Source organism: Malaclemys terrapin, chromosome 1 (assembly GCF_027887155.1).
Source record: "Malaclemys terrapin pileata isolate rMalTer1 chromosome 1, rMalTer1.hap1, whole genome shotgun sequence".
In the NCBI taxonomy this organism is placed as follows: domain Eukaryota; kingdom Metazoa; phylum Chordata; order Testudines; family Emydidae; genus Malaclemys; species Malaclemys terrapin.
This window is the reverse complement of record NC_071505.1, coordinates 131,523,607-131,545,014: the sequence shown is the minus strand read 5'-3', so window position 1 is coordinate 131,545,014 and position 21,408 is coordinate 131,523,607. Positions and strand designations below refer to the sequence as shown.

The 21,408-nt window shown below is 41.4% G+C and overlaps 1 protein-coding gene across 1 annotated transcript in view; it reads right to left on the bottom strand.

Moving 5' to 3' along the window:
• The window catches only part of ANO2 (anoctamin 2), a 288,718-nt gene that overhangs the window by 159,709 nt on the left and 107,601 nt on the right, over positions 1-21,408 (bottom strand). The window contains 2 exon segments of the mRNA XM_054016330.1: positions 2,848-3,008; positions 4,852-4,986. Of these exon segments, the coding sequence (XP_053872305.1) occupies positions 2,848-3,008; positions 4,852-4,986 (296 nt within the window).

The following is a 21,408-nucleotide window of genomic DNA, read 5'->3' as shown; positions in this document are numbered from 1 at the left end:
TCCAACCTAGACCTCCCGCACTGCAACTTGAGACCATTGCTCCTTGTTCTGTCATCTGCCACCACTGAGAACAGCCTAGTTCCATCCTCTCTGGAACCCCCCTTCAGGTAGTTGAAGGCTGCTACAAATTCCCCCTCACTCTTCTCTTCTGCAGACTAAATAAGACCAGTTCCCTCAGCCTCTCCTCATAAGTCAAGTCCCCCAGCCCCCTAATCATTTGTGTTGCCCTCCGCTGGACTCTCTCCAATTTATCCACATCCTTTCTGTAGTGGGGGGCCCAAAACTTGACGCAATACTCCAGATGTGGCCTCACCAGTGCCAAATAGGGAGGAATAATCAGTTCCCTCAATCTGCTGGCAACACTCCTAATAATGCAGTACAATATGCTGTTAGCCTTCTTGGCAACAAGGGCACACTGTTGACTCATATCCAGCTTCTTTTCCACTGTAATCTCCAGATCCTTTTCTGGAGAACTGGCGCTTAGCCAGTCAGTCTCCAGCCTGTAGCAGTGTATGGGATTCTTCTGTTCCTAAGTATAGGACTTGTCCTTGTTGAACCTCATCAGATTTCTTTTGGCCCAATCCTCCAATTTGTCTAGGTCACTCTGGACCCTATCCCTGCCCTCCAGCATATTTATCTCCCTCCCCTAGCTTAGTGTCATCTACAAACTTGCTACGGGTGAAATCCATCCAGATCATTAATGAAGATGTTGAACAAAACCGGCCCCAGGACCAACCCCCTGGGACACTTCGCTTGATAACAGTTGCCAACTAGACATCGAGCCATTGATCACTACCCATTGAGCCCAATGATATAGCCAGCTTTCTATCCACCTTATAGTCCACTCTTCCAATCCATACTTCTTTAACTTGCTGGCAAGAATACTGTGGGAGACGGTATCAAAAGCTTTGCTTAAGTCAAGATATATCACATCCACCACTTTCCCCATATCCACAGAGCCAGTTTTATCTCATCATAGAAGGCAATCAGGTTGGTCAGGCATGACTTGCTCTTGGTGAATCCATATTGACTGTTCCTGATCAACTTCCTCTCCTCCAAGTGCTTCAAAATGGATTCCTTGAGGACCTGCTCCATGATTATTCTATCTATCGGGTTAATATGGCTGCTTGGCCAAAGTTCTACACGCAGTCTGAGGCTTTCCTGATGCGTTTCACAGTTTAGTTTACAGCGGTGCCCTCCAGAGACTGTTTTAAAAGACCACCACACCTGTATCTTTCACAATAAATAAGATCACTAGTGAGTGACTTTGCAGCAAGGTAAGCAAAATACAATGCATGCAGTTGCCAGGACCTGGGAGAAGCCAACAGCAACACAAGTAAGGAAGAGGTGTAAAATATTAATTAGTGTCTATGATGCGCTTTGAGATCCTTGGATAGGCAGAGAATTTTTGTTGTTATGGACAAATCTAGTGTGTACACAGTGGTTGTCACATGATATTTTTGGGGAAATCATGGATGAGTCCCATAAAGTTTTGAAGAGTCATGGAGAAGACTGTCCCACATGGAATGCGCTCTGCGCTTAAATGAATACCATTCCATGTGGAAGGAGACATTTGACAACCTGCCCAGTACTGTCTCCCAAGCCTTGTAGAACCTGCTCTCCATGCAAACCCCACAGAGGAAAGATGTGAAGACAGAGCAGACTGGGAGCAGTATTAGGCAGGCTGGGGGCATGGGCAGAGGGACTCCTGGGCTATATGTATTTATATACATATATTATATACAAAAGACACACAGCCCATGGCTCCCTCTACCCATTTTTATATACACCCAGCCCCCACCCCAGTGATCATAGAGGCTGCCACAGTCAGAGGGAATCCCTGGTAACACAGCCAGCTCCAGTCCTTGGTCAGTGTGACGAAATGGGTGTTCTGTCTCTACCACTTCTGAATTTTAGATAATTTTATGAAACTGTATCATGCACACTGTGTCATGGAAAGCCTATATGGATGTGGATCCAACCTGAATTAGCAGGGTTGTGTTAGCAGGGTTGTGTGTCTCTGCAGGGACAGACACCAGTAAATGAGCAGCACTCAACAATCATCTTTTCAAAGTAAGACACCTTAGGAGAGTAGGTTTGTTCTATCTGGGAGAAGACACTTCCTCCCCTTGTCTGAAGGGAAAGGGGGTTGAGAGTAATGGAAAATTACCAAAAGGCAGAACAAAAGAAGCAGGTGGCCCCAGCAAGAGTCTATAAAGGGACTCACGGGTGGGGGCGGGGGTAGAACTGGAGGAAAGAGCCATTTTGCACCAGACTAAGATGAGGGAGGCTGCTGCAGGGGCAGGAAGGCAAGGAGCAAAGGACCACTGAGAGAGTTCAACTGTAAATCAGAAGCTTCACACCTTTGGGGTGGAATTCTATGAAAGGGGTGTGTTTAAATACTGGGGAGTCTGAAGAGTCAGCACTGTATCCAGAGGGGTTAGGTGGCTGGACAGCAAGTTCCGACGTTCCGAAAGGGTTGCCAGATAGGACATCTGCACGCTGAGAGTATGCCTAGGGCCTCCAAGATTGGGGTAGTGACTGGACTCTGTTCAGGCTCCTACAGCTTAAAACACCACTGGGAATTCAGAGCACAGAAGCTTGGATTCCTCTCACCGCAATCCTAGTGGGTGGCCAGGAAGAGGAGGGAATCCAGTCCTCAGCAAAAGCCAGCACATATTAGCCTTCGGGGTCTTGCTAGCTCCATAAGGCATATGCAGTACATTTAATCCCTTAATGCCCTAAGCATAATAAAATAGTAATGCTCGACTACTGTACCATCACAGTTTTCCTTTCTGTTATGATTCCAAAGATCTAATAATTGCTAACATTCAAAACCATACTCACCCCAGAGAGCCATGAAAATGGAGAAGAAGACTGTTGCAGGGTTGTCAAACAAGTGGCTAGCGCGTGCTGTAGCACATGCAGTGCTGAGGTTCCAGTAGTCACAAGACTTGTCACAAAGAGGGCACATGGTGAACGCTTTCTCCTGGTCACACATCTCTTTACTATAAATAACAAATGCAAAGATGTCACAATGTATTTCTAATAAAAAGATGAAGCATCTGTGTTTTGTACTGTAGTGCATTCAGCCATTCACAGCGACTGCATCCTGTTACACCTTGGAGGCTTAAGCACATGCAGGTACTGTGCTGAAGGAAAACCAATGCAAAATAATAAACCAATCTGATCGCTAGATTTTATTGGAGAAGAATGACTCACTAGAAATGTTTATCAAATATAATTAAAAGAAATCAAAGTGAACACTGACATCCTGAGACTGATGATCCAATTTGAGACACAGGAAATACAGATCAGCTTTTGAATACATGAGAAAAAAAAGGATTAAATTTGCAGTAAGGTAAACTCCATGGGCCAAATTCTGGCTTCCCCTTGATAAAACACACGTCTGTAACATGGATTAACATCTGAAACAAGAACATGTGCTAAATGCCACGTTAATCTGTGCATGAATCTTGGCCAGAATTATGCGGAATATTTGGCTATGTGCAAATAAGAGGAAATGTGGCTCCACAAATCTGCAGACTCCAAATGTAAAAAAGGCACCGGGCTAATTTTTGATCTAAACTACAGAGGATTAAGAAAGTGAAATGAAGACCTTTGAAGACAATGGCAATGCTTCCCTTCCATTCACTTCAATGAGCTTTGCACTACAACCTAATCTTGGAAATAAGGAAAGCAGGACTTTGCTTATGTTTATAAACACACTCAGTCTGATCAAACTGTCATTATACTAATTTTTATATTCACCAACTCTGCTATGTTTAAATAGGGCTAGTCAAAAAATGAAAAACTAGCTTTACAAAACATTTTCTAATTAAGAAGTTGGGAGGTTTGCTTCAGAAGGTTTGAAATGGATCCATTTTTATTTATTTGAAATTTCCCAGTTTTTTCCACTATTCTTTTTTATTGGAAATGTTATTTTTTTTCACTTATTGAAAACCTTCAGTGTATGAAAAAAATGATAGACAAGGTTTTTGAGAATGTCTTCAATTTTTTTTTAATATCTGCAAGGAAAAAAACAATATTTAATGGAAAACTAATTTTTTTTAACAATATCAAAACATTTTTGCAATTTTTTTGTGGGGGGTTAAATACATTTTTAATAGAAAAACTTTTTGTTTTAAACATTTTGACCAGCTCTAATTTTAATTTTTAAAACCATTTATGTGAACAGATTTTATATTGTATTTGAACAGCACCACTTATTCCAAAAACATCATTGTTTGCAATATACCAAGTTGCAGAACTCTAGATATACACTTGTTATATCTGGAAATCTGTACTAACACAGCTGAAGTTATTTCATTGTGAGCCTACATATAAGTAAGAACACTGAAATAATCTTATTCAGATCAATAAATGTACTCACATGTTTTAGGAGAATGCAATAAACTTACTGAGTGTCCTTATTTCAATGACTGCACCTTTGAAGACCCAAATAAACACATTCTGTTGCATTGCATTCAAATATTACACATATGCAAATGCACACATATTGTGTAAGTGTGACATTAGAATGAATTACAGTGGAATATGACCATGTGTTTATTTGGCTATTCAATGATGAAGCTATTGAAATAAATATGCTCAGTAAGTTTATTGCATTCTTGTAAACACACAAAGGAATTTATTTGGTTTGAATAAGATTATTTCATGTGTGTAGGATCCTAGTGAAATAAATGCAACTGTATTATACAGATTTGTTTGTTAATACTATACAAATGTTCCTCAAACATATTAAAAGTAATTGCAGTTACTGAGGATTAAGTCCAATAACATAATGTTTTAAGTATTGAGTAACAACATACTGTTCACAGACAAGCTTACCTAGGAATGTCACTTTCCATGGTTATACATCCATAAAGAAACACTATAATCCCAACTACTGACGATGGAATAAGGAATTCTGTATATAAACCCAACCACGCAAAATACAGTCCTATTTTTTCTCCAAAATACTTCCTGAAAAAGAAAAGAAATAAATATATTTTAAGGGTGTCATCTTCAGTATCATTTATGAATGTGTTTCAAAAATCCCTGCAACTGATATTCAGAAATTATAAGAGATGTGTGATGAAATCCTGGCCCTATTGAAGTCAATGGGAGTTTTGTCAGGCCAGGATTTCATTCATGGTCCTAGCATCAGGTGTGAATAAGTGCCCACTTCTGCAATGCTTACCCATACTAATAGTCTTTACTTACCTCAGCAGTCCCAGTATCTTGAATGAGTAAGGGCTGTAGGATTAAGCCCTATGTGAATAGGCTAATACATCAGAGAGTGTATTTTCAGATTAACAATTTTTAACATGAAAGCAGGACTTTGGCGAACACCTATCATTGGCCATTCAGGTGGAATAAATATCTGACACACTAATCTGCCTTTACAGTGGGTATGCAAAAGTATACAGTATGGAAGGGAACAGTTAATTGTAGGTAGTGATAAATACTTATTAGTATTCAGCCCAATTTCCTCATGAATCAAACACAACAGGATGTATACCCAGCTCTGATGAAATTTACTGATCATTCCAAAGCACTGTTAGGAGTGATTATAAATATAGTAGAATACTGAGAGTTTCCTGGGAACTTTGAGAAATCAGGGGAGGGGTAGGGAGAGAGACAATATGATGAGATTTAATTAAGATTTTTAAAAACAGTGTGCTGAGAAATATCTCACAAGCCAAAAAACAAAATAAAAGACTGTTGGATAGAAAAGAGTAGTGCAAAAGAGGGTTCTGGGAAAGATATTGCACATTACATGAATTAAATGCAAGCTCAAAGGGTAGTGGTACAAAAAAGCAAATGTAACACTAAGAGGTAGCATAAGGATATCACATCTAACAAAAGAAAGGCAACAAATGCTCTCTATAAAGCCTGAGCACAGGCATGCTTTTGGCTTGATTCTGATCTCATTTACATTAGATGAGTTTTATCCTGATGTAATTCCATTTATTTTGTTTAGATTGTTCCTAATTTATAGTGCTCTAAACAATATCAAATGCAGGGCCTTGGACTTCTCAGCACACTGAGCACTGATAATTTAGTAGCTTATTCTGTTCCTATTGAAGTTAATGGCAAAACTCCACTTGAGCTCAATGACAGTAGGATTGAGCTTTTAGGAAGGGTAACTGCAATCACAAAAGGGTTGTAGGATACGACCAATAAAGACACATTAAGGTAACACATATATAACATCAATAGCCTAGAAAAATACATCAGAAGGGAATATGATAACTGAAAATATGCTTGAGTGATAATGACATCAAAGCACGAGCAAATACGTAAGGAAATTAGGAATGGAAAACAAAAACTAATTACCTGAAATGAAAGAAAAGTACATTTAAGTGAGATATAGAATTAGTTAAAACAAATATCTATGTGAGGTAATTTAAGGGGGAATGGAATGGTTTTGATGTTCATGATTGGACCTAATATCTAAATGTTAGGGCCAATTATTAATAGACAGGAAAAGCTTTTTGATGTTATTGATCCAAAACAGAAAGTGTATGACTACAGTGATATATGAAGTACCACAGCTAGTTACTGTTCTCAGTATTGGGAAGTACTATAACATCCGAGATATGACAGAGCAGATATTTATTAATTTATAAATTGTGTTTGGGATTGTTTAATTTAAAAAATAAAACAAAAAACATTGTTTTACAGATTCCAAATACTGTATCTGCCTACAATCCATCATTTGTGATTTTCAATATGATCCTGCACACCCTTTGTCAAGAACATGGGAGGTATCTGAATTGATTTTATGAATGTGACGTGTACTTCTGTGGGTTTGGTAGTCCTTTGGTTGCTTCCTAAAGGAAAACTAAGGGTTAAGTCAGTCTTAGGTGTATTTTGATTGCAGGAACCAAAGTCAACGGCTGTAGATGGACCCAATCACTGATACTTAAATGACAATACAGGTGTCAATTCCCATTGGAAATTAGACATTTAAATACCTTTGAGGATATGGGCCTTGGAAACTGTTAAAAGAGCAGCGCTGATGCGCAGAGGGGGAGAGGAAGGGTCTGCAGAGAAACAACCTACAACCCAGTCCCCAGAAGTGGGAAGGTTCCAGGGGTAAGTCAAGCCTGTCTAAGGTTATGTCTACACTGGAGACCTTACAGCAGCACAGTTGTACCACTGCAGCTGCGCCGCTGTAAGGTTTCCGGTGTAGGCGCTCTATGACAATAGGAGAGAATTCTCTCTTCAGCATAATTAAACTACCCCCAATGAGCAGCGGTAGCTGTGTCAGTGGAAGAGCGTCTCCCGCCAACATAGTACTGTCCACACTGTGGGCTTCTGAGGGTGAAACTTATGTTGGTTGGGGGTGTGTGTTTTTTTCACACCTCTGACCAACAAAAGTGCTAGTGTAGACATAGCCTAAGTCTTGACTCTTGAGAGAAATGCGAAGATTTAGGTAAGAATACTGTGCATTAAGACCTTTGTTGTTTTAATCCTTTCCTCTCTGATTGTCATGTTCCTATGAATGAATAAACAATATTTTGTTTTGAATAATAATATAATTAATGGAGATATCCTATCTCCTAGAACTGGAAGGGACCTTGAAAGGTCATTGAGTCCAGCCTCCTGCCTTCACTAGCAGGACCAAGTACTGATTTTGCCCTAGATCCCTAAGTAGGTCCCTCAAGGATTGAGCTCACAACCCTGGCTTTAGCAGGCCAATGCTCAAACCACTGAGCTATCCCTCCCCCTACTGAAGAAAGACTATTTTCATATTGATCAGAACTCCAGAAGGGAAGGCAATAGCAGTGAGCAAACGCAGTTGGAGGAACTGTTGAGGAAACATGGGTGGTAAATAGGGGTGAGTTAACCTGGAGACCAAGTCTAAGAAGGAGGAGAATTGCAGGATTCCACTCTTAGAGAAGAACAGCACAGGGCTAGTCACTTGAAAGGGACCCATGGAGAGACTGAGTGAAAGCTCAAAGGTACAACTCGCCCTGAATCATTACAAACATACTCAAATGAAAGGAACTTAATTATGCAAGTTAATCCCTTTCACTTCAGTAGGACAAGCTGCATAAATAAGGATTATTTATATGCGTGATTGTTTGTAGGATCCAGCCTCTAAACAGCTTATATGGTTAGCATATTATATTTATCCCCCTATAAAATTTACAAACGTTCACACTGCAATTTAGATTGTAAGATCTTTGGGCCAAGGCCATCTTTTTGTTCTGTGTTTGTACAGCTCCTAGCACAATGGGGATCACTGGAATATAAATAAATAAATAAATAATAAGCTATTTACGTGAGAAATATTACTGTAATTGATAGGGCTATTCATTTGCCATAGACTTTGTACATGAATCATGCATTTGGCAAGGATTTTGTTTTGGGGTGTATTGAGTATACTTGCTGTTATTTCTGTATAGTTTTATTAAAATTGTGACTAAGAAAAGTATTTTATATAAAGAGAAAAAATATGAATAAATAATAGGTCCAGTCATGGATTTGCCACAAATCTCATATATGGGTCAATATGTAGTTGCACTGCCCCGGGGGCAGACTAGGAAGCAAAGAATCACTATAAGGCTTCCGGTTTCCCCCTGCTCTCGGAGGGAATGTACCCTGTGTTGGCTATATACCTGGTGCAGCATACTTTCCCCAGGGCACCTGTGCAGATGCTCTGGCAAGCATGATGGGATGGGGGGTAGACTCAGTGCTCCATGTACTCCTTGCCCCTTTCCCCCCTACATGCATGGGTGATATGGGCAGCTGGCACAGCCTTCTAAGGGGGCACCTTCCATCCCATTCTGCCCTGTGCAGACATGCAGGATGGGCCACAATCTGACCTTTAAAAGACCAGAGCGGGTAGCCTTCTATGCTGTGGCTGTTGGCTTGAACACGGCCCATAAAGTGGCAAAGAAGGTATCTGAGCCCAGGCAGTGTCAGAGGAGAGATCATCTGACCAAACGCACTAAGTTCATCAGAGATAAGATTTGCAAAGTCAGTGGGTTCATGGCTTGTGAGGCTTTCTTTCTATGATAAACGTAATCTGAAATTCATAAAGAAAAGGGTGGCTACTCACATCTGTGCCAAGAGAAAGTGAAAAGAGCTCAACAATGTTCTGGCAGCTGGAAGGAAGGCAGCTTCCAAGAAGCAGTGAGCTGCACAATGCTTTGTGACTTAAAATGTTTTCAAAAAGAAAAAAAAATGAAAACGGCTGTGCCCTATAAGAGTACTTGTCCTGTGCTAGTCATCTTGATCTAAGCTCAACAGAACAGAGGTTGAAATAGTCCAAGGTAGACCGAAGATTGTGCTTTGCTGTATGATGATCTTGCAGGCAAGATGAGAGATTATTTAGTCAATGTAAGAAATGCTGGAGATACACTCCTTCCTTCTATTACAGGCTGAGTGCCCTGAACCCCCACTGAAAATAAAGGTAGCTGAGGGTGCACAATATCTGGCAGGTGGCATCAAGGGCCTGATCCAACACCCACTGCAGTCAAGCTGGTCTCTCATTGCCTTCAGTAGGAGTCAGTCAGATCACACCCGAAGATCCTCACAGGACTGGGCCCAAACAGAGGACATAACAGAGGCCTCTCAGAGCTCACTGGCACACTCCCATCGGCAGCCAACCAGCGCTCCCTGACAGGGTTGAGGAAGATAGGGTTGTGATCCTGCCTCCTACCCAGGCCCATTGAGGTGGCTACTGACACTAGCACCATGCAATCCCTGGCCTCAGGTGAGCACAAGGACTGCTACTGTAACCACCACAGGGGGAAAGAGGGTACAAATAGGGGAAGGATACTTTCATATCCTCAAAACTCTCAGTCACAATCTGGATTTTAAGCATAATATAGTCAAATTGAACAACTCACATATTCCCAGGACCATCCAGTCAAGCAGTGTTATCACACTTCATGGTTCAGGGTATAAAAGAAAGGGAATGAGGGAAAAAAAGACACCTTCCCCTACCTCTGAACCATTTAGGACCCAGCCAGTCCTTGAGGAGAGATATTTAACTGGGTGGACCTCTGGTCTAAGCCTGTCTCTGATTGGCCCATGATGCCAGTCTCCATCGCCTACTTGATACATTTTCAAACAAGCACCTTTGTGCTTCCTCCCATGTTGCTCCTCATGCTTCCATAAACATCCACAGAGCTACCTCCTCCTTCAAACGCCTCCTTTACCAAGATGCCTATAATAAAACCTGACAACGTTTAGGCTGGTACTATGCTGAGATGACTGCCTGTCATGCTGACCAATATTATCTCATTGTTTCCTTGTGCTCCCACCTGTATCAATCTGTTGTCTCTTGTCTTATGCTTACATTGTACATTTTTTGGGGCAGTGACTATTTTGCTCTGTGTTTGTACAGCACCTAGCACAATGGGGTCATGGTTTATGACAAGGATTCCCAGGCACTACCACACACTAACACAATGCATCGATTATACTTGTAAATGTCTGACTTCATACAAAATACATCAAGGCTTTTTTTTTTAATTAACTTAGTATACTAAGTTCTTTCTAAAGCTAAGCATTTGTAACTATACTCACTAAACTAACATTGCAGATTATAAAGAGAACCACATTTTAAGATGTACCTGATTTTAAGAATAAGTACTGGCTAGAAGTATGTGTGCTGGATGGTGGTGGTAGGATGTGTGTGTTGAGGGATGTTTACAGGTGACCTCATGTAAATACCAACAGCCTGGACTCTTCTCTCACTTACACTGGTGTAAAAACAGTGTCACTCCATTGACTGTAATGGGAGTGCTCTTGATTTACTCTGTTGTAGAGCAAAAGAGAAACAGACTGAGTTTTGTTATATCACATCTTTATCTTGGCATAATTTACACCTAGTTCATATATATCCAGAAACAGCTAAGGGCCAAATCCCCCCATTTGCCATACACGGGCACAGGTTGGTTGGGAGAGGTTGAAAGAAGCAGATCATGATTCATGTGTAACATAAAAGGGTACCGAGAGGTAAGCCCACCTTCTGCAGTGGGGTGTTCTTTATAGCCATCAAAGCTGTCGTCATTAGAAGAGAAGTGAATCTCTCTCATATACATAAATGCAGCTAGTACATCTGCTCCCATCGGCCGCCAGCAGTAGCTGACTTGGCTAAGGAACTCACACTGTTCTTGATGAAAGAAGCAGTTAACACACTCCACACTGTGCTGGCTTGAGCTGAAACATTGTGCCTTGCACTTAGGAAGCTGTTTCAAATGCTGGTGGAATGGCCACTGACCAACCATTGACCTCCTGTGCAAGAGTCATGACTCTAATGAAGAAGTGAGCCTAAACACCTGATCCTGAGAGGAACAAAGCATCAACAGTTCCCACAGAAGCTGAATAGAAGGTGCAGATTCTCAGCACCTCTGAGGAACCAAGCCCTAAGTAAACAAAACAAGAGAAGAAACTGCAGAAAGTGTATCGACTGTCATGGTAAATTTACTACAAAAAGTATTGTGAAGGCTGCATTCAAAATGTTTATTCAGTTCCCATATATTTGAACCAGACGTCTGTGATGCACTTCTGTCTATTATGTTGGTTTGGCAACAAGACAGAGAATAACTGGTAATTAAATACCAAAGATGCATGTTGCTCATAATGCTTTGTTGCCAAGTTATGCAACTTATAAATAGATTAGATTTGAAGAAGAAGAAAAAAATGGCTCATAACCGTGCACAACCAAGTGTGGGCTACGTGGAATGCGAATAAAGTAGAGTGATGTGTGACATGTTTGGGAAAGAATTTCCTAGTGTTTTAGGAGCAAAGTTAAAAAGACAAAGAAAAGACACAGTAACCACTGAGTCACCTAGCTGGGAAGACTATTCAATTTTTTCATTGCTATGTCCCATTCTAGCCCATCTGTTGTTTCACATCTTTCTCTCTGCGTCTGACGAAGTGGGTATTAACCCATGAAAGCTTATGCTCCAATACATCTGTTAGTCTATAACAGGGGTCTCAAACTCAAATGACCACAAGGGCCACATGAGGACTAGTACATTGGCCGAGGGCCGCATTACTGACACCTCTCCCCGCCACCCTTGGCCCCGCCCCCACTCCACCCCTTCCATGAGGCCCTGCCCCCATTCCAACCCCTTCCCTGAAATCCCCACCCCAACTCTGCCCTCTTCCTGCCCCCAGGGAGGGCAGCAGGGGTGTGGTGGGGGCTCAGGGCAGGGAGTTGGGGTGTGGGGTGCAGGAGGGGTGTGGGGTACAGCAGGGGGTTGGGCTACAGGAGGAGTTCGGGGGGCGGGCTCCGGCCCAACATGCACTGGAGGCAGGGCAGGCCACCTGCCTGCCTGTCCCCGCACTGCTCCAGGAAGTGGCTGGAGGAGGGAGGGAGGGAGGAGGGGCACAGGGGTCTGTCTGTGTGTTGCTGTTGCTTCAGGCACCACCCCCAGCAGCTCCCATTGACCGGGAACGGGGAACTGCGGCCAATGGGAGCTGCTGGGGGCGCTGCCTGAAGCAAGAGCAACACACAGAGCCCTGTTCCCCCCTTTCCCCACGTTCCGGCCACTTCCCAGAGCGGCAGGAGGCAGGGCAGGCAGAGAGCCTGCCCTTCCCCTGGTGCGCGTTGGGCTGGAGTCGCTCTAGGTAAACGCTGGGGGGGGGGCCGCGAGGAGTTCGCGGGCCACAGAAAACAGTTTGAGACCCCCTGGTCTATAAGGTGCCACAGGACTCTGTTGCTTTTCACAGGTCCAGACTAACATGGCTACTCCTCTGATACTTGACATCTTTCTCCCTGTCTCTCTCAGACATTCATATTTGCAATGTTAGTCCTCCCAGTCATACAACTGCCTACTGAATGAAAATCACCCTTGTGCAGATGCCTAGTGCAAGTCCCATGCCCCACGCAAGCCCTCAAAATAAGTCTATTTTAATAGGGTGTTGATAAAATTTTCACATATGTGCTTACTGGGAAAAGTATAAACAGTTCACTCAGAGATAAATCCTGCCTGCGGTTATACCAAGGAAAACTCAGAGTAACTGCATAGATTTCACTGGAGTTATTTCAGATTTACAGCCGTGTAAATGAGAGCAGAATTAAGCTTGTTGGATATGGAGGTTATTTTTCATGTTCTGCTGTTACAACATGTGTGAGAAAGACTCCTTTCCATTACAGCATTGTTAAAATAACAATATTTTCCCCTGTGATGAAATATCAGCTTCAAAGTGCTTGCGCCCAACATGAATGAGCGATTCCTCATAATGCTCCTGTGTGATTTGCTACAGATTGCACAGCAAGTCAGAGTCAGGAACAGAACCCAGCTCTTCTGACTCCAGAAAGTACAGTAACAATCCAGTCCAGTCAACTCACCCCACCTACATGTACTACCAAATGAGGCCATCTGGGAGCCTGCAAAGGCTCCTGGAAAAGAGTAACCCCCTTCAGAACAATCAGTCAAGAGACTAGAAAGGAATTGTACGGAAGTGACAAGAGGAGGATGAAAACAACCCTGGGATCTCAGCTAAATACTAACAAACTCCGTGTGAGGCAGGAAAGGAGAAGCATATTAGAAGGGCAAGTACAAGCAGCCCATTAGTGCTGTGAACAAAAGAGTTCCTCTGTCCATAGTAAAAGCACAAAAATGATTCCTAAGCAAGTGGGCTCAGCAGCTGGGTACACAGGAGGGGCAGGGAGGGTGTGCAAACATTTCCTTCTCTAGTAGCTTGTTGTGTCCCTGGATTCAAATACCAAATAGTGTAAAGAGGTTGAGTGCAGTGTAGCATGTAGCCAAACCAGGCCCTGACTCTCTCAAAATCCAGCCCAAGTTCACAAGCTTTGATGTACCTTTCCATTAATCTGGCACCCTAGCACGTTTGTAACTACACCCAATCCCTGAAGGTTGTCTCTAACTTGCATCTAGGTGCCCATGCCCACAGGCTACCACTTGCCTACCCTGAAACACCATCTGTGCGGTGGGCTTTGCACGGAAGAGGGCTCAGATCTAGCAGAGCCAGTTTTGTGCCTGATACAGGCCTCCTGCACCAGGTGTATTCCCAGGAGGGGCTGTTCAGGTGCTTTGCAGCCCTTTTGCACCAGAGAATTCACTACCCCTACCCACAGGACAACCACCAATCTGGCCCCTTTTACTTGTAACTAGAATTGATCAAAATGCAGAAAGAAAAGAACATAAGTGCTGAAACTAGGGGTGCTGGGGGTGCTGCCGCACCCCCTGGCTTGAAGTGGATTCCATCATATGCAGCGTTTAGTTTGGTTCAATGGCTCTCAGCACCCCCACTATACAAAGTGTTCCAGCTCCCCTGCAGAAGAGCCACTTAAGAGAGCTTCCTTAGTTAAGGATTTGTTTGAAACCTGTCATACTTGTTGTCTCTTCCTTTGAAATCAGAGGCTTGTAGTTTAACTGGAGACATTCAAGGATCAGCCCAATCTGTGCTTAAATTGCCACCAGCAGTGGAATAAACTTCCTCAGAAGCTAAGTCCTAAAATGGATTTATGCTGCTTTATCTCCCCAGTCCCTTGGTTGTGTTGCAAAAGTAACTAATATTTAAAACTTAATAATAAGGAAATATTGACGGGGAGAAAGTGTCCAGTTCACAGACCCTCACATTAATTAAATGTACGGAACACAGGAAAAATTGCAATGGAGTAAAAAAAATGCAGAGTTTCAGTATTACAAAATAAACCATGGATGGAAACTAAAGAAATAGACTGATGGTAGAACAATGGCACCTTTTCATTTGTAGAGATAATAATCTTTCCCTACTGCATAGAAGCACTGTGAATAAAAGTTAATTATTGTTTGTGAATTGAATAGTTTACAGTGGTAAAAGAAGATCATACAAATAGCTACTAGATACAACATGAATGTAGTGTACAATGACATAGAGATGATAAAGTGGCCACACAAAATAATAGTGATATTTACACTTTGATATTTTTAAAGGAAATAAATCCCTGATCATGTTAGATTATCAATTTGCAGATTGGCCTGTGAAGCTCTGCACACCTCCCAGGCTATGCAGTCATGAAGGATCCATCCTCTATTTCTAGCAAGATATTTTCCTACTGGTAGCAGCCATGCAATGTCAGAGCTGTCTGAAGCCAGTGATGGGGCACTCAGAGTAGCACCTGACATCCTAACATCCAGAAATTTCTCTAGCTCCCCCTTTCCTACTCTTCCTCTCCTGGAGGTGGGACAGCTAAATCTTTGTTTGCAAACAAATCAAAAACCAACAGCCAGGCTGGGAAAGATTCTTACCTACTGAGCCTATGAAGGTTTCCTGGGGGGGGGAGAAACTACTTCACCTTTCGGTTACAGTAATTCTTATTTCCCCAGCTAAGGAAGCCCTGTATAAGGAGTATAAGAAGTTTGATGAGTTTCCTTCTCCTCCTACACTCAGCTGTACAGTCCCCTACAACAGAGCCTTATTTTTCCTTCTTTTTAGTATTTTATAGTGAACAAGCCTTTCCTTTGGACTGGGAACATGCCATGTACCTACTTGCTCTCACATGTCCTGTTAGTTGCTTTTCCTGGCACACTTTTCCTTCTGCCTCATTGGTGTGCAACGTACGTGGGCTTTGCACACTCACTGAATGAGAGATCAGTGAATGCTGTGCTACTTTGCCACTTACGCCTCTTTTCTGATGCGACGTACACTCAGCTTTGTACCATCCTTTACATCGGCTAGACCCCCAGAGCCACGGATGAAACCCACGTGCTGATTTCTCTTTCCATAACATTAAGAAAATCTTCACTTTGTCCTGAATTTCAGGAGCCATTTCAAATTCAATATTTATCCTCTTCATAGTGTAAATCTTGCTGCAAGTGCACAGTTAGCTCGATGTATCAGCTTCTTTCATAGGACACTGTAAGCAGCATTTGTTGTAAGAGGCATATATTGCCAAACAAGATACCATCTAGTGGCTAACATAGAGATTTGTTGTTCCCCAGAATAAGAAGAATAAAAAGGCTTTAGAAACAGGAAATATTAATGTCTAGCATGATAGGGCTACTCAAAGTTTTACCCAATGTTGCCAAATGTCATAATTTATCAAGTCTCATAATATATGGTGTTTTTTTAAAGCCCCAGCTCCTAGAGTCCTGTGAAAACATGAAAATATCAGCTTTTATTTTTTGTAAAAGTAACTTTCTCGTCCTTGTAGTTTCAGAGAAAAGCTCAAAAATGTGACCTGAATGCACCATAAAGGCTCAAAAACTAGAAGGTAAAGGAAAAGAACCTAAAATTAGCAGGGTTTTTTGTTTGGTTGGTTTTTTTTTTTTTTTTTTTTTAATTAAATCTCATGGGTTTTAAGCAAATCTCATGACTTTTGAAAAGCTGGCAGTGGCCATACTGTTTACCGGAGCTGCCTCAATCGTAGCTGTTTCTTCAGTTGCCACAGTTCTGTGATGAAAGTATGACATGACAACAAAATGTACTTACTCAGCAATGCAATACCAGTTTCCTATTAAAGATTCAAGGGCAATCTCTATGGGCCAAATCCCAACCCACTCTTATAAGGGAGTATGGGGTGTGTTACATGGGAGTATGTTGTGCATTAGCATCTTAGTCTATGTATGCTGAACCCACACTGCACTGATCATATTCCAAAGGAGGGCAAGCCAGAGCAGAGGACAGCACAAGTAGGCAGCAGCCCTGCAATTGCAGTAACATTCATGAAATTGCTGTGGAGAAAGGGGAAGCAATATGGGTCTATGAGGTTTACCATAGAAAATAATTCTTTTAACTTTGCAGTCAGGCGTGCCCAGAGGAATTGCTGGGAATCTGAAGGGTCTTTCCCACATCACACATCTCTCTCCAGCTGGAGAAAAATTCCCTCTGACGGGTCTGTTGTTCTCCACGGTTGACAGTGCCATTTTGGAATGCACTGTAAGGGTTGTTTGGTGCTGTTAAGGTTCCTCCAGAGCTGATAGGCACCTCTCAAATCTGCCTCCTCACTCCCTTGCACAGTTCCAGTGCCTCTTCAACATTATTCCCAAGGATTGCCTGGGGCACATAGTCAGAGGCTAAGGATGGGATTTTCAAAAATAGCTAAGTGATTTGGGAACACAAGTCCCGTTGACTGTCAATGGACTTGTGCTACTAAGTCACTTAGACCCAGACCTGCAAAGGTAGTTAGGGACCTAACTCCCACTTAAATCAATGGGAGTTAGGTGCCTAAATCCTTCTGAGGATCTGAGCTTGATTGCTTTTGAAAAATCACACCCAAGGAGTACAAACTGTTGATGGTACTGAGGGCACCCTTCTGCATAGGAAAAATGCCTATCAGCAAGCAGAGGTCTGCTTTTATCTCACCACTGAAACATAGGCCAATAGCTTTCAAATTCCATCTGGCCTGCAAGGTGAACCCCAATAAATGACACTGAGTTTCTGCAAAGAAAAACAGAAAACCATTTCCTACAGGACAGGTGGAACTCTGGAAATAAATGATTGTATGTAAACGTTTGCTGTTTTATCTCACTCCAGAGCCAAGTGCCTGTGCCCAGGTGAATACATGAGGCCAAGTGCCGCATGGACTTACACATCATGTGCAAATCCCTCTGGATATCAAAGCAATGCAAAATTTAGCCCTATGGCTAGAAGCTCTAGAGAAGGAGAGCTCTGCATTGGGAAAAAAGTGGTGAAAGGGAGAAAGAAGAGAATGTTGCCATAGAAAGCTTCATTTGCATAGTCTACCTACCCACAATTCCTCTAGTGACACTTTGGAAGTCAGCATAACTAAACATGGGGGTAGTGATCTCTGAGAGAGGCTTGAGAGGGGAAAAAGCTCTTACTTTGTGGTAAAGAGATAATTTCCAAGTAGCTATACTGCTCAAGAAGCCTAAGTACAGCTGGGTGAATTTTTTCAGATGAATATTTTATTCACCAAAAGTTGCAATTTCAGCAGTCCTGAAACTATTTGCAAATTTGGCCAGATTTGTTTTGAGTGCGAAAAACTTTTTCTAGGCCAGCAAAAATGTATTAAAAATACACTTGTTTTCTAAGTGGAGATATAGCCTAAGGTCCACGGACAGACTAGAATGGCTCTTAATAGCCGATTACTCCCAATTTCCCTCCTCAAAAATGCAAATTTTCCTTTTTAATTAAAAAAAGAAGATGACAAGATATATGAAAGACAAAATATGAATTCTGGTGCCTAAATTTAAGCACCCAAGTCTGAACATTTTGCCCCAATACCTAAATAAGAAAATGAGATCTGTAAAGTGCTTGTATCCTAGAGCTAGGATTCAATTCAATTAGGATTTGTGTTTAGATTGTCTGTTATTTCATATGTATACATGTACCCAGAGATTGGGTGTTGCTCACATTTTACAAATTCAGTTTCAGGTATATCTGTATTGTGCATTCCCTTAAAGCCCTTTCACGGAAACAAAGCTGTTGCAGATTATAAATGTGTAACATCTACCCTGTTCTCTTTCACTGAACCCCTCTGTTCATTGATTTACAATAAACTGCATTTTCACTGTCCCCCAAGGGTGTGCACAAGGCCAGAGCAGAATGCTTTCACTGATTGTAATACAGAAGTGAATGGACCTGTAAGTTAATGTTTCAATGGTCCACTTTATTTCTTTTTCCTTTCAGAAAATGAAAATGTTCTACATAAGCCAAGTTCAATGACTGGTTATGCAATTAGCTATCTCCCAGGACATTTGACCTCAAAAATGGACCTGGCCTGTGCCAAGAATGAGTGTAGCAAAAATGCAATCCCTAGCATTGGTTCCAGCTACAAGTATGCATCACTTGGAAACTGGGAGCATTCCAAGGGCTAAAAGTGAGTTAACTGGAGGATAGAGGTGTTTCATGTTCATCGCATATCGTATTAATCCAGCAGTTGAAGAGTTAACTGTCTCCCAGCATAGGCACCTGGGATTTGGTGGGGTATTGAGTTGCTGTGTTCCTATTATTTGGAATTGAAAGGAAATAGGGAAAAGAAATGCATAGTTGCAACTGGTGTTCTAGGCTACACCTGAATTTAATTAATGTAATTAACATTGTGTTTGTAGTTTTTTCCATCAATATATTTCAATACAGTTGTTAATATATATGCATTACAGGTTCAAATCAGTCAAAACAGGTTTTGCATATAAAGCAAAATTAATATAATTGCCACCATCAGTCAAAGATTGGGATGCAACATGTTAAACTACATGGTATTAGCACAAACATAAAACAAGTTTTGAACCTGGTGGTCCAATCAAGTTGAAGTCAAAAAGCCACAATGACTATAAATCAAAACCCCATGAAACTACCCTATTTCTCTACCTGATGTGACAGAAACTAGGCATCTACAAAATTTACTAAGCCCACTCATGAAAAGCCACATTATCATTTCACCCCCCACTAACAATGGCTCCTTCTTCCACTGGGAATAAACATTCATGCCTGAAACTTGAACTCAAATCCCTGCATAATACAACTGTACAAAAAATTATGTCTAGTAAAAGTAAAAAGAAGACTGCTGAGAAAATAGGAGTTGTCCTGCGTATATATGTTGTAACCTATACGTCACCTGGAACATAAAATCCACATTTATTTTAGTCATAGTGGACAGTGAAACACTCAAGAGGAAGATAAAAGTTAGGAGTATCTTCTCCATGAGAACAAAGAACCAATTGCACATGTCCAAACCCTTTATTTTGTTCTCAAAGTTTAAAACCACAGAATTCCTATGAAATCACAGCAAAGATGTGAAAGAGCACTCTGGGTACTGACAAAACCAGATCCAAATTAAGATGTAGCGTAAGCTGCAGAACTGCAAAGAATGTACATTAGCTCTAATTCTGGTATAGCTTTAAAATTCCCATGACCAGCGACCATTTATCTTTTTAAACCCAAACAACCTTTATTCAGGTCATGTTGGCAGCTGTCATCATGTTTTGTACTGTGAGAGCTTATCCATACAATACTGGAGCCTGGCTTGGTATTAAGCAGAATGTATGCAAACCCCACACAAAGATTTGGCTAACAATGGTTGGAAAGGGAGATTTTTGAAGGCACAAGTGGAAGTTGGATGCCTAACTACCATTGACTTTCAATAAGAATGATGAGCCTAACTGTAATTTGTACCTCTGAAATATCGCTCCCATAACAAGTAGTAATTCTGGTCATGTTATCAGTTGTATGAGTAAACTTTTGAAAAGTGAGATAGAGTATTTTAACATCAGGGTAAAGTAATAAATGTGTTTTACACAGTGATAGGGATAATTAATACACCTCTACCCCGATATAACGTGACCCGATATAACACGAATCCGGATATAACACAGTAAAGCAGTGCTCCGGGGGGGGCGGGGCTGCGCACTCCGGTGGATCAAAGCAAGTTCGATATAACACGGTTTCACCTATAATGCGGTAAGATTTTTTGGCTCCCGAGGACAGCGTTATATCGGAGTAGAGGTGTATTAATGAAATTAATGACACGGAGCCTTACTCACTCTGGTGAACAATTACTCAAGTGAGCATACCCACTGGCTTCAATGGGACTACCTGAGTAAGTGCTTCCTCATATTAATAAGGGTGGAACAATCTAACCCACAGCTGGAGCTGAACTACCTTAGTCGTAGTGAAAAATTTACTTGACAAATGACTAGCCCATTTTTTCTTTTCACATATTATCCACAAATAGACTGGGTTTAACCTATTTATTATTTACTGGACAAACATTTTATATGAACATATTTCAAGCCTAGATGTCATAGGTGAACCTTTCTCTTAGTTTGGCATTTGAGGTGGTGTGACTGGTGACTTACATCATGAAAAGCTGGTCCAATAAAGAGAAACATTTGGCAATTTTTTAAAAGATTTTTTCCCAAAACTTTTTTTAAATTCAAAATTTCATTGAAATGTTAAGATTCAGAACATGTTGATCAGCTCAAATCACATGACATTATTTCTGCTCCCTGACTGGATGACTGAAATTTTACATAAAAAGGAAGAGGGAAATTAAAGTAATTTCATAGATTCCACGGTCAGAAGGGATCATGCTGATCATCTAGTCTGTCCTCCTTTCTAACACAGGGCACAGAACTTCCCCCAAATAATTCCTAGAGCAGATCTTTTAGAATAAAACATCCAATCTTGAATTAAAAATGGTCAGTGATGGAGAATCCACTTTGGTAACTTGTTCCAATGTTAATGATTAACTTCACAACTACCAGACAAACACTTCTGGGTTAAACTTCATGGAAACACATTCTCCTGATTATTCACCAAAATTTCACTTTCAGTGAACATTCTTACAAAAAAGTTCACTCATATGAATGTGCAAATACTTTTCTTTTATTCTAATGAATTCGTGCAAACACTTTTTTGAAGTACTGTGTTTGCCCAGGATTAGCTATAATGCAAAATGAGAGATGTAGTGATGGGTTGATGTATTCTACTTGTTATATGTTATTACTAGATCTAATAGAA